Source organism: Atta colombica, unplaced genomic scaffold, assembly GCF_001594045.1.
Source record: "Atta colombica isolate Treedump-2 unplaced genomic scaffold, Acol1.0 scaffold225, whole genome shotgun sequence".
In the NCBI taxonomy this organism is placed as follows: domain Eukaryota; kingdom Metazoa; phylum Arthropoda; class Insecta; order Hymenoptera; family Formicidae; genus Atta; species Atta colombica.
The window spans coordinates 669,414-684,278 of NW_017259322.1; the positions used below are offsets into that span (position 1 = coordinate 669,414).

Genomic DNA, 14,865 nt, shown 5'->3' on the forward strand with positions numbered 1-14,865 from the left:
ATTCAAGAAATTTCAAGAAATTTCTTAACTTAATGTCAAAAAATCTTGATAAAAATTTCTTGTCTTGTCTTGAAACCAATTTCCAATTTCTTGTTTTGATCTTGATTCAAAATTTCTTGAATTTCTTGCTCTTGAAACATCAGATTCTCTCAGACTGCGTTAGCCCGGATCTACAATAGATTTTTAAGCTTTAAGCCAGAAGGAATGGACGAATCACAATCAATTATTCTCCTCTCATTCGACTGCAATTGATCAATTTCTTACGACTTAAGGCTTAATGCCCGTACTATTCATAGTCAGGTCTTATATTTAAGACTTCCTTAAATTTATCTTCACATACTCTACGAATTATTTCATTGGCATTTCATTACTAAGCATCTAAAGATACATTTAAGGAAGCCTTAAGTATAAGGTCTGATTATGAATACGGGCATAAATCACCTATTGTAGATCCAGACTTACTCGTTTGCATGCAGAAAAGCAGCATGCATTTTTGTCGAAAACGCAACCTCATCGGTTGATGCAGTATCACGCCAACCTTCGTGTCATCCTTATCAATAATTACATGACGGAGCTCGTTCAATCATATATTATCGGAGAAACATAAAATCATCGGCAACTGAAAAACAATGTCGTTCGGAGATATTTGCGCGAAATAAATAGAAAGAGAGAGAGATTTAATTTATTACACGCTTTAAGATGGCATTCTCTCAAAAAACTTAAATCATTGGATTAAATATTGGAACATTGAATTAAAGAATACATATTTACGTTGGATCGAAAGTTATATTCTATATAATAGAATATAATTTAATATAATTTAATTATAATTATAATTATAATTATGCTGCAGAAAAAGAAGAGGAAGAAAGAGAGAGAGAGAGAGAGAGAGAGAGAGAGAGACATGCGAAAGATAATGCGTGTTTTTTAGTGGAAAGTGAAAACGCAAACGCGATAACGCAACAGACGGCAGACAAAATGCGTCAAGATACACAAAGACAAAGTACGGACAGGGATTAAATTAAGAACGCCAGAGAAAGCATAGGAAAACGACCTGAAGGGTTACTTTCTCGCGGAAATGAAAAATGCGAGACGCTACGACATTTAATAAACAGCTGAGAGTGAGCAGGATAGAAATATATTCGAGAGAGAGAGAGAGAGAGAGAGAGAGAGAGAGAGAGAGAGAGAGAGAGAGGGAGAGAGAGAGAGAGATGGCGTAAATCACGACAATTATTTGGCAAGAAGTTACCCGCGGTGTCGCACTCGCAGGCACTGTAATTACGTGATTTCGACGTACTATGGACGGTTTTCACCCAACTTCCTCGTTTTCACCAGCTCTTGTGCTGGGGCTCGTTCTACTTTCCCTTGAACTCTCGAAGTCTGACCCATGCCTACATAAACTAAATCGAATATCCCGATCGTTCTGATGCTTGGTTTATGTTACGATCTTAATCTTAGTCTTGGAATTAGTTCTAACTTAATCTTAAGGACTATAGTTAAAAGATAGGAACTTTCTTGAGACTAAGATTAAGACTATGGTTAAGACTATGGGGAAGCATAAACGACCTTATGATATTCTTTGTCGCTAACTTTTAAGACTAAGATTAAGACCGAAGCTTGAACAAGGTATGACAAAGAGATATTGATCTAGGGCTCGTTTACATCCCTCTAAACTCGAATCCCTAAAGCGATAATCAAAGTGACAGGAAAAAAAAGAATCCTGCCTTTGTCTGCCTTCAATCTTTTGTGTTAAAGTAGTATTGAAAAAAATAATCTTTTCAGAAAGATAATTTGTCTAACGATAATGCAATATCCAAATATATATGGCGTTTTTACCTGATGTCTCTCACTTCTAATTTACATCTGTTATTTATTTAGATATCGTAATTCGTTTATCCAATTTAGAATAACAATTTTTATTTGTAGTAGTTTACTTTTTTTTTAAATTAAAATAATGGATTTATATATTCTGTGAATGACATCTGCGCGTCTAACATTTCCTCTTATTGGCGAAACATCTCGCTGTTCCGCTTATACTTTCTAACAACAAGCCACGAACGCTTTCTCACAAAACGGAGCGACGGAGTTACGATAAAATTGTTTGTCTCTCTCTTTCTCTCTCTCTCTCTCTCTTCCCCTCACCCCTCCCCCTCTTACTGTCTTTTTGTCCTGAATAACGACTCTCCCCTCGCTCGATCTGGCGATGCCTTCGGTAATATCTAGTGCAAAAGCAACGTGGGAGTAACTGCAACGTTGGAAGTGAAAGTTACGGCGCGCCGAACGCACGAATGACCGAACGGAGAACGCGATTCGCTCGAAAAGTCGAGTCTCGACGCGATTCTCTCCTTCTCTCTTTCTCGCGAAATCGGAGAAATTCACCGCACGAAAGTACGCCGTGCGAGAGAAAAAACCGGGGAATTCTGACGATATAATAATACGGTAATGCCGGATGCGCCTTCACTCGATTCGTCATACGTTTCCCGAATTTTCAATTAAAGCAGGAAGCAGAATTGTTTGTTCAGTGTGGGATTCACCGCATTTTCTAGAGTTCAAGACTTTTTATTTCATTGACAGCCACGCCGCTTACAGCTTCACTGCTTACGAACCAAAGTTCTTGTATTTAATCTACAGTCGGAGAACCAACTTTAACAACAAACTTCTCAGAAACTCACTGATCCTAATCCTTTTACACTTTTAATATTAAAGGTGTGAAATCAAGCATTTGTGAAATCGAATCGAATCGAATTGAAATTTTTCGAAACGAATGAAATTTTAATTAAATTTTCCCGGATTTATATAAGCTAATTTAAAAAAAGATTTATATAAGCTAATTTAAAAGTATTTTCAATAACGTTTCAGATTTTTTTTAATAAACGAAAAATAAATTATCTTCAATTTGCAAGATAAAGAAATATTATAAAAAATAAATAATATGATAAAAATATTTTAAAAAGACACCTTCTAAAAAAAAAAGAGTAAATAAACGTTTTATTTCTGAAAATTCTATAACTAACTGCATTCAGAAGTCTGAACCATTCAGATAGTGCTTCTTTAATATGATTACTTCTTGCTTTTAATTCTTCGCTAGATTTAAATATATTAAATAAATCAATTGTAATAAAGAATCACTGAGCGGCTTTGTCCTTTCAATGCAGCCAATTAGAGTCCAATGATAACCAACGCGATGCGGTACATAAATAAGCGCACGCGCATGCACGAGAATTGATTCATGATTGGTCGCAAAGGAGAGGGGAGAATCGTGCATAAATTAAGCAAATAAAATAAGCGATCGATTCGAAATTTTGAACTTTTCGATCTTTCAGATTCGGCAATGAAATTCGAACTATTCGCATACCTCTATTTAGTAAATCAATCTTTTCTTTCGAATAAGCTCATTTCATTTGGCATTTCACAGTTTTTGTTATCTCCTTATCGTAATTATGATCAATACTTTTGTAGACTCTCCTATTTTAAGGATCGATTTTTCATTATTTCTGGTTAACTTGTGATTAGGCTTAATCTGATGTTTTATCATAAATTCATGGACGAAGTCCATAAATTTATGATTAAACTTAATCATAAATTAACCAGATAATGAAAATCCTTAATTGAGGAAATATCGATTCTAAACTGCTTGTATCATTTACTTTAGATTGCACAAATGCTGAGATATTCTCTTTATCTGGCGACAATAAACAATAAGAATTTTATCATACACTGAGAACAGAGAAACCTATTTAGTTGAATCAATTAATTAATTTCTTGTTTGGATGAGCAAATAAATCCTTGGTTGATGCAATAAAATAATTTTGTTGAAGCAAAGCATTTGATTTTGTGATTTGTTTGCCCATATTCAAACAAGAAATTAATTAATTCATTCAACTAAATGGGTTTCTCAATGTACTTTGGTAGTCATTATTCTTCATTATTATTTTTATTATTTGTCACTCTGGCGAGCTCACCTCGTGAAAAGGTGCTTTCGACGCGACAGAAGCGTGAATCTCTTCGCATCGCGAGAGCCAGGTGGACTCGCCAAGAGTTCATTCGATTCAGTTCCCGTTTCCTGGTTGGTCGGGTCGCCCGATAGCGTCCGATGAACCTGCGAGGCTAACGTACTTGGCTCGCCTTCCAAGCGAGTTCCGTACTTGGCACCGCACGTGAGCACTATCGCGTGTCCTACGTACCTTCCTCCTTCATCCTTGCTCTTCCTTCTCGCCCTGCGTTTCTCTTTCTGTCCTTCTCTCGTCTTTCTCTAGCTCTCGATGACTTTTTCTCCAGAGAACTCGATTTTAACAGATTCGTAATAATGCAATGAACAACAGTCGAGTCGCGCGAAGGGGATTCGTCATCGTGAGACGAATCCCCTTCGTCAAAGTAATGCCTTTGTTACGCATATTTAACAAATATAGCAAACAGAATGATACTAAAAAAAAAAACATGTAACACACAGAGAGAAAAAAATTGTTATGAATTATATGATACGCTAATCCCATGTAATCCTATTACATGACAACAAATTCTATTTGTAAATGTAGGGATTGCAAAATTATTTGCAGGTGTAACAATATACTTTATTTTTTTTGTACTTGCTAAATTATGTGCAACAAATATCAAATATTTGTCAAATGTGTTTTCTATAAAACAAACGAATTTGACAAATTTTGCAAGCCTTCTGTGTTTGTAGCAGAATTATTTTTTTTTCGTGCAGACAGATCATTATGACATCAAAATAGCTGCGAAATGATCATTTTTTTAATCATTATGATTCATTTTAACATCAATTTGATTTGTTCTGCTGGATGTATGATCTTTTTTTTATTTTCATTTGGGTTATTAATGACTTCCGCTCCCACAATAACATTTTCTTGCTTCCAAGAAACTTTAGCTCTCTTATTTCTAATTTCGCAAATTTAATAAAAATTGTACATTTCTTATAAATTTTTCTATCCAAATATTACAAAATAATATACTATATTCTAATCAATTATAATTGAATTACGCTACATGTTTCTTTAAATTAGACCCTCTTCAGATGTTTACTAAATACAAAGATGTTACCATAATCTAATAGAGAATAGAGATCATAAATGCATGTTATGAGAACATTATTTATGATGTATTTCTTTTCTATCAACACTGTTAGATTATGGTCTGTTATAGCATAATTCAATTATAATTGATTAGAATATAGTACATTACTTTGTAATATTTCGATTTTTTAATATATAATATAATTTTGTAATTGACTCTTATATACTCTTTCATTATATTTTTATTTCTTATTATTATATTAACATCAATAATCCTTTTTATTATTGCTAATTTTTCCATCGAAATAGTGTCGAATGCTCGACAGTGTCCCGGGAATTAATTTTCCGATATCGTTCGGGTTGAATCCGCGGGATTCGCGGGATTCAATTATAGTCACATTGCAATACCGCTTTGCCGAGTGTCGAACGCAGGTCCCCGTCGCCCGTGCATTACGGGCCGATCCAATAAGCTCCTCTGTCCCGGCATACGTCCAGAAATATGAAGAGGGGTCGACGACCCCCGTGACGTAACACGAACACGCGCGCACAATTAACGACGACGGGCCGCGTGCGTACTTCAGTACTTACTGCGTACAACGCGGCGGGATGACTCGAAGCTATCGCTCGGTGTATCCACCCGAATTAACTCCTACCAGACTGTAATGTCTCTTTTTTTCTTTCCTGTTACAGACTTGCGGTGAGCGACTGTGCGCCTCAGACGTCGCGGGTCAGCTCGAACCTGCACAGCAGCAGTAGTATGGCGGTGAGCCGCGTTCCGAGCCCGCCACCGCCGGAAGTGAACACCCCCGTGGCCGAGAACTGGTGTTACACGCAGGTACGTTTCGTCGTTGGTGGTTCATTGTCCTCCGCTGGCGCTTCGCCGCGGTTTAACGATCGATTCACCTGCGCCGAAATTCACCCAGTCACCGTGAGCGGCGGAAATTGTTAGAGACGGGACATGGCAGATTACATCATTATATTTACATTATTATTTATCCCTTATTTTATGTCGCTCTGTCGGCGATTTTATCATTTCAATCTAAATTGAGAGAAATGCTGCTTGAAAATATAGCATAATGTGTACATACAATTTTAGATACGTAACAATGTTACGGTAATAGGATCAATTTTAAAACATGCTAAAAGAATATTTTTAGAACCGTCTGACATCCCTGAGGAAATAATCTTAGATATAAATGTCTGAAATTACTGTCCTTCGTAAATTACTGTTGAGCAGTATGAATTCTGAACCGTGTTCTTCTGGAAGCTAGCTGTTTTTAAGACCATATATTCTTAGACAGGATGCAATTTTGCGTCATCCTCTTATACGTACGTAGTATATATTTATCCCGATGTCGAATCGGAAGAACTTATTTCCGGACCGTCTGTGAATACAATCTCAAACAGATACTTAATAACGAATTCTATATTTGCATTTCTAAAAATCACGTATCGAAAAATATTTAATTTTAAATACGAAGAGCCACTATGGTCTCAATGTCTGAATTAAGATATTGAACTATTATATATATTCATATAAATGAATTAATTTCAGAAATTATATTTTTCGCAATAAATTTATTACAGTTTTTTAAGATTAAATTTAGGAAATTTGGGGAGATTATTAATATTTCAGATTGATTACATTGAAAGTCCGACAACTATATTGGCTCGCAATTATCATTTCTGAAATTAATTCATTTATATGAATATATATATAATAGTTCAACATCTTAACATTCAGACCGTAGTGACCCTTTGTATTTAATGTACTTAATATAAAACGGTCTTGTTTCCAATTTTATTGAAAAATATTTGTACACTCATAGATAAGATTTCTAGATTCAGTGTTGTTACTTTTCGATGAAATAGGAAGAATCGTATTTATTGTTGAAAAAGAAATATTTTATTCTTAAATTCAGATTAAAATGATCTATAAATGCTAATCTCATTAATTTTCTCGGAAAGATTTAAATTAGGTAATAAAAATTTGTTGATCTAAAGGAAATCTGTTTACTGTTACACTGGAAAAATTTTAAAAATTTCTGATTGAAAATGGGTGAATTTTCTGGTTAAATTTATTAGAATTCTAGTTGAGATAACCAGAATTCTGGTTGATACAATATTTCTGGTAAAATCTACTAGAATTCTTATTTTTACTCTAATAAATTTAACGAGAAAATTCTGATTTGTTCATTTTCCATCAGAAAAACTATTTAATCCGACCAAACTATTTTTTTCAATGTACAAAAGAATTTGTAGAATGAGGAAACTTGCATTAATCTCGATTCAAAATCTTTTTTGTGATGGAATGAAATAAAGATTTTTTACGAATAAAATAAAGATTCTTGACAAAAATACAGATATTATTTATTTAAGATAATACTTAATAACATTGTTTTATTATACTGCACGGAAAAAAATATTTGATTGAATTAACTGGAATTCTGATGGAAGATGAACGATCTAGAATTCTAGTTGAATCTATCAAAATTCTGATTGAAGTAATCAGAATTCTAATAAATTTAATCAGAAATCTAGTAAAAACTAAAATTCTGAGTCGTTTATTTTCCACCACAATTATTCCAGTTAACTCAATCAAATATTGTTCTCCGTGTGCATAAGAAGTTGCGATTAAGATTAAGTAGAGAAACAACATCTTTTGTCTCGTTATCACAAATCCTTTTCGAAAAAACTCACGGGAAGCCTTTCGATTGGCAGAAAGTTTTTTCCTCTACACGCCAACGTTATTCTCCAGAAGAATTTAGGAGATAAAGGCAAAGAGTAGGAGATAAATTTTTCAATGGTGGGCCATCTGAGTTCAATCGCCGGGCGAATTCAACGCGTATCTCGCGCGAACCACGGTTGGCACGTCGACGCGGGTAGGGATGAGAGAGAAGAAAAAAAAGAGGAAGGCTCTCTCTCTCTCTCTCTCTCTCTCGGAGAGAGACGCGGAGAATCCGCGCCGGTGGATCGCCGGCGCGTGAGAGCACGCGCTCCTGGCGCTCTCATTCTATTTTTACTGCGCTCGTCCCCCTCGCGCGATGTGAACGACCTGTGCAACTAGATATCTCTCGTCGCTCTCCTCCCGTCCTCCTGCCGTGTGTAGGTCTCCCTCGCAGCCGACGCGACGTGACGGTCGCGGAAACGTTCCGCGATTCTCGCTGCAAATCTGCGCGGCCACCGTATCCTCTCCCCCTCGTCTTCCGCTGTTATTTCCGCTTCGCGCGCCGTGGCGATTCGGGATGGATCGCCGCTGGAGTTGCGATTCGCGTCCCCACGCGTCGACGTCCTGGATACCGTGAATAAATGGACAGAGGTTCATTATCAGCCTGGACAAGTCTTCCCCTCCCGGCTCGAGGAGATCCGCAACAATGGACAATTGTCGTTAACAGGGACGGTACATTGAGAGGAAAAAAAAATAGTGGTAATTATAAAGTACAACTCTAAAATTTAAATACTTGCAACTACACTGAGAAAAATGGTCTGGTTATATTAAATAGTAATTCTGGTGGAAAATGGACGAATCAGAATTTTCTGGTTGAGTCTACTAAAATTCTAGTTGAGATAAATAGAATTCTGATATAATTATTCTGGTAAAAATAAGAATAGAAAGAATTTCTAGTAGATTTTAGCAGAAATATTGTATCAACCAGAATTTTTTTTCAGTGTACTTTTTAAAGTAAATAATAGTTAATAGTATAATAAGAAGTAAAGTAGTACTGAATACTACAAAAATATAGTATAGTACTATAAAAATATTAATATGTAGTATTACTTTAGTTCTTGTTACTTTCTAAAACTAGTTGCAAGTACTTCAATTATTAAAGTTGTTAATTTAATAATTTGTAAAACTATATTTTTCTCTGAGAAAAGAATGAGAAGATATATTTTTCTTGTAGAGTTACGCTAAGAAAAAAATATAGTCAATTTTAATAAATATTTAGTTGAATATTGCCAACTAAACATTTACTTACAGTAAATAAATATTTGTTCAATAAAATAAAAAATTGTTAAATCAAATTAACATTACTTGTATCAAATAAATATATCTTTATATTTAACTAAATATTTAGTTGGCAGTATTCAATTAAATATTTATTAAAATTGACTATATTTTTTTTCAGTATAAGAAAACGAAATAACGCCGTTGATATAATAATAACATGAGACGCGTATATATGTATATATGTATATAGATAGGCGACGATAAATACGATAAATATAAAAATGAGAAAAATGTAGTAACTCAATACCGATAGTACCGATATTGATAAAAGTTCACACGTTATCTTCGCGAGATTAATAACAATTTATTCCTTTCCATCGATCTCTCTTCGGAAAAGAGACGTAACACGATTCTCGAAGAGAGGGAAATCTCGCCGACCGTTGGAGGTGCTCGTAAATAAAAAAACGGAGGCTACGAGAGATTCGAGAGAGAACCTCGATGGTTTCACCCACCGCGTATATATTTAACTCCACCGTTCTAATTTCGACAGCGTGGCTGAAATGCGAACGTTATTACGCTCGCTTTCTCGCGGGAGTTGCGCAAGACGGCGGTCACCGCGAAATTTTACGATACACCGTCTACGCGCGAATCGATGGAGCACTCACGTTGCTCGCCGTCTTCGCCGTCTTCAGCAGCGCGTTCGCCTATAAATCGAAAGTCAATTCGTGCTCCAGTTAACTTTCGTAATGCGCGACACCGATTTCGCCGCGGACATCGCGTAACGTCATCCGCGCGAGCTACGGCAACGCGATCGGCCGCCGCACTGAGAAAGATTTCTGGTTGAAAATGAATGAACGAATCGGAAGATTCTGATCGTACCAGATTCTTTCTACTTATTTTGACTAGATATCAGCAATTGTTAGCTCATGTGTGCAAAGCAAAAATGAAAGTTGATAAGAAACGAGCAAAAAAATTACAAGATAATAAGATAATATACAGGGTGTTCCCGAATATTTCGGCCAGATTTTGAGATTTTATAGAAAATTTAATTCATTTAATTGTTTTATATTTTTACTAATATTAGGAAAAGGATGCGTTTTTAAAAAAAAAGTAATAGAGAGTTAAAATGTCTTTCAAATGAGATTCAAAATGATTGTAATACGTTCCATTTTGAGATAATCGATTTCAAATGTACAAAATGTTCTGGTATTTCTTTTTTGTCGAACAGTACCTATAATAGATTTAGCTAAAAGATTCTGATTTGTCTATTTTTAAGCAGAATTCTATTTGTAACCAGACTCTTTTTCTTTGACAGTCTCTATCGAGTCATGTGCCTCGCTCCGTGTATTTAAAATTTGTAATATCTCACACCGACAGTCTCCTTGTTCATATCAGTTTAAAGCTTATATAAGACTAGAAATTGAAATTGAGATTTACTGAGGAAAATACATATATGATCCGATTGTATCAACAAGAAGTACAGTAAAATGAATTCTCATCTCTCTAAATTTCTTGGAGTGAAATCTCAAGAGTGAAAATACTCTCACTATTGAAAAAGAGTGAAAATGTTCATGCTCTTGAAGAATGGCAGATTTTCACTTTTTTTTTTAAAGTGAGATTCACTCCAAAAAAAAAGAGTGAGATTTCTTTCCGGAGTGAATTTCATTCCAAAAGAATGAAATCTTATGCTAAAAAAAGAGTGGAAAAGTGGAAATCTGCCACTCTTATTCAAGAGTGCAAATATTTTCACTATTTTTCGATAGTGGTAGTATTTTTACTTTTTTGGAGCGAGATTTCACTCCAAGAGATTCAGAAAAATACCAATCAGAATTCTAGATATCATAACTAGAATGTTTGATACACGGAAAGAGCGATTTTGTTAAAGTATTTATCTAGCTACAGATCTGAAAATAATTTTATTAGACCATCAAAATATTTGTGTAGAAAACTCAAGTATGAGAGCAAAAAAATTGATATTCTAATAATCTCAGCTTGAGTGTTCTACATAATTATTTTGATTGATCTAACAAAATTTATTTTTAGATCTGTGTCCAACTAAATTTTTAGATATCTACTTCAGCAAAACCGTGTAGATTTCTTTCCGTGTATTTAAGATTTAAGTGCAAGTATCTGATTTATATCTTTTTAAAATTTGCCGGAATTCCAATTAATGTAATAATACTTTTTTCCCAATGTTTAATTTAACCAACCAAAGATTTTACTAAATTTGATTTTTCTTTCTTATGTTTGGTTAACTGTTTTTAATAATCTCAATTTAATCTGATATGCGAGCGACGATGGAATCTCACACGTCGTTTACAAGCGTTGTCGGAAAGCAATCTGGGTTCAAGGTTGGATGAAACAATTACGAAACATTACGATTATCATCAATCGAAATTCCTGGTATATTTAACTCTCCGAAGGATACAAGTTTTCGGCCTTTTATTCATGCAGGAACATGGCGTGGATTTAGTTTTCTCGCTGTTGTCCGAGGTCGTTGCGGGACTACCTTGTAGCCCAAGGCTTGAAATCCAATGTTCTACGTAGAATTAATTGAATTTTTTTTAGAAAGCTATAATTCACGGCTTTCGTATTTAGAAATTATCGTGATAAACGAATACTTTATTCCATGCTGTAGTCAGTGCAAGACTATAAATATATATATAATAATTACGATAATTCTAATATTCGATAATTCTAGATTTTTCACGCTTAATTTATCTACGGTTTCATTGACCCCTTTCGGAGTCAATTTTGTAATAAGATAAGATTGAAATCCCAAGTTGAAATTTTAAGTGAGACTTTATATATTATAATTCTATCATCTATTAGCGTCTCTCGGCTGTATTTCACGAAGCCATTCTCCATTTGCAAGATTTATGATTCCCTCTAAAAAAAGAAGATAGATGACAAGAATTTGTTCAAACATGAGTTTGGTTATCTCCAATCGAAGTATTATATAGCCTTGGCCATAAACACATATTTTTTTCATTTATCTGGAATTCGTTTATTTGCATTGTTATCTATTGATTACATTATACATAAGTTTAAAGAATTTTTGAAACAAAGAGTAATTCGAGGGAATATTTTAAGGTAAAACGTTAAATAACGGTTAAGAAGGTGTCTAAAATTTTCAATCAAGACTATACATTTCTCAAGCACATAGTAGTACATACATTTGCGATCGCTTATGAAAATATTCGCACGACTTACTCAACTCGGAATCTGTCGCCATCGCACGATAATGCGAGAGAGCTACGCGAAACGCATGGAAAACGTTCGCAACGCAGGAAGTATTTTCGCAAGACGTCCTCGCGGTCGTTCATCTCCCGGTCGGTGATTCGTGCGTTTACCTCGGCACCGGCGACGCGATCGCGCACCGTGTCCAGGAGGAGGATTCGATCACCGGAAGGGTTGGGCTCCCGGACTTGGCGTTGTTGGTCTTGTGATGCTCGTTCCATCCACGGCGTTCCCGTAAACGGACACGGGTGATTCAAGGCCGATCGCCCCCGCTGCCTCCGCCGCCGCCGCTACCGCCGCGAGCGGGTTGAACGACTCCTAGGGGCGTCGACCGGGTCGCTTCCTCCGCCGCCACCGCGTTCCTCCTCGTCGCTCCACCTGATGGCGGCGATCCGCGCCGACTCGCTACGCGGAACACCCGGGAGAGAGAGACGATGAACCCTTCGACCTCTCCTCTTATGGCTTACACGCGCCTCTTCCGCTCGAGGCTCGGATGCTTTCGCGAGGCGTGTTCCGCTCGGTCGTCGAGCGGAATCGTGAACGCGCTCCATGCAAATTTAATTCCGCGATTACTCCCGAAACACCTGGAATCGTCGTTAATTATCAGGGGATCTGAGGCTCCTAAACTCCTGCATCTGCGATCCCACTGTGGAGAATTCGATAATCTCCGAACTGAAGAGATGCATTATATATACGGTAGAAACGTTACGAGGAAACTTGGATCGCAGATTCAATTTGAGTAGATGAATTATTTAAAGAGACGAGACGCACACACAGTTTTGGCAAAAGATATTAGGTACCTTATATCTTTTTTCATTTATCTGGAATTTTTTTATATTTCTAATGGACTTTTCTTAGTTTATCGATTTCCTATATCAGGCCTGTTTAATTTGAATTCTGGAGTTCAAAATACAAAGCTATTGACGCAAAAAAATTCAATGCGGATAAGATTTTGGGGACTGTAAAATGTTGATACGCATCTAAGTAATCGCTTATCAATACTTTATAGTTTTTAAAATTTTACATTGAATTTTTCAGGTCGATGGCTTTGCGTTTTGACTCCGGAGCTCAAATTGGACTCCTGAAATTTGATTATTTAAATTCGGGATATCCTGTACGTGCATTATATGAGTAAAATATAGATGTGTTTAAATTTTATATACAAGGTGTTAGGAATTTAAATATCAAAACTTCGGGAGCGTGTAGGGGATCGATAAACTAAGAAAAAAAAGTCGTGTAGAACTTATTTTTGCTTCGTTTTGGAGAAAATTCCAAAAAAGACAAAACGTAATTCCTTTGCACTGCCTCTGAAGTATTATCGTCGCTGAAATCGTGCACGAAAACAATAATAATAATTCCACTTTCAGGTGAAAACTTTTTTGTTTGTTTACATTTTTGCCTTTCTCTTGTAAATTCAGTTACTCGTCAGTAAAGTTAGTTAAAAGTCATCGAATGAATTACTCCTGTCACGATGTGTTGCGTACATATTCTAATGTTAAATATGCTAATATGGTTTTTGTGTATCTCTCTTCTGCGACAAAAAGTCAATATTTTGAACAATATCTACATTAAGTGAATAAATACAATGTGAGTAAATAATGAGAAAGTACAAAAATTAATACATTTGTCTTTTTTACGATTTTCTTCAAAACAAAACAAAACGAGCATTTCTACAGAACTTTTTTTTCTATCGATCCTTTACATGTTTCTAAAATTTTGACATTTAAATTCCAAACATCCTGTACACACACACACACACACACACACACACACACATATATATATATATATATAATTTGAAGGAATTACAGAGTGTTTATTGAATTTAATTTAGCAGTTTTAAAGAACAATTGATTGTCATCATACATAAAAAGAATTAATGTTTTTTTCATATACAAATACATGTAAAGATTTTATTAAAATCATGCTTCAGGCATTATAAATCAATAGATAGCGGACTCTCGACACTCTCTTCCTTTTCCTGTCGCATCGATAACTTCTTACATGAGTCACAGTTATATTATTGGTTTCATCGTCACGTCTATCGGTTAGAGTCATAGGAAAAAGACGATATGCGTTCGACGTTGTTATTCACTGAAGAAGTCTAGTTGTTGGCACGTTACCAACGTAAGATTACGTCGGAGAAACAAAATTAACCTGAGAAAATGGTCGCTCGAAGTCACTTCGTCGTGCGTAACGTGATTAATTCTGCTGGTAAACGAGCCAAGAATTAATCGTAACAATTTTTTCAAAAAGGTCTCAACTTCGTTACAAATTGAGCGAATCGCAAGAGTAATATGTTACTGCGCGTAATAATATCTTCTTTAATAATTTTAAAATAATTTGAGATTTTTAATTCTCCGTCGGCCAAGTTATAAATCTTTGAAGGCACAGTCGATATTTTGAATTTTATGAATTTTGATAGATAAATTTAAATGTTCTATAAAAAATAATAATATACAATCCAAAACGAAAAATTTTTTTTTTAATCTCTTATATGTAAGAATTTTTTTAATTTTTATAGTCTGAAACATTTAAAAAGTTGTATCTGAGACTCAAAGATCTAAGTTGCTGATGGAAGATGCAAGATTCCACCATGATGAATAGAAATTAAAAATTATTAGAAGATATATATATATATATATA

At 35.2% G+C, this 14,865-nt stretch overlaps 1 protein-coding gene across 10 annotated transcripts in view; it reads left to right on the forward strand.

Annotated features, from left to right (window-relative positions):
- Positions 1 to 14,865, forward strand: part of LOC108688127 (protein roadkill) — a 111,510-nt gene that overhangs the window by 87,925 nt on the left and 8,720 nt on the right. For all 10 annotated transcript variants that reach the window (XM_018194248.1, XM_018194249.1, XM_018194250.1 and 7 more), the window contains one exon: positions 5,721 to 5,865. In XM_018194248.1, the coding sequence (XP_018049737.1) occupies positions 5,788 to 5,865 (78 nt within the window). In that variant the 5' untranslated portion in view covers positions 5,721 to 5,787. The remainder of the gene's footprint in view (positions 1 to 5,720; positions 5,866 to 14,865) is intronic.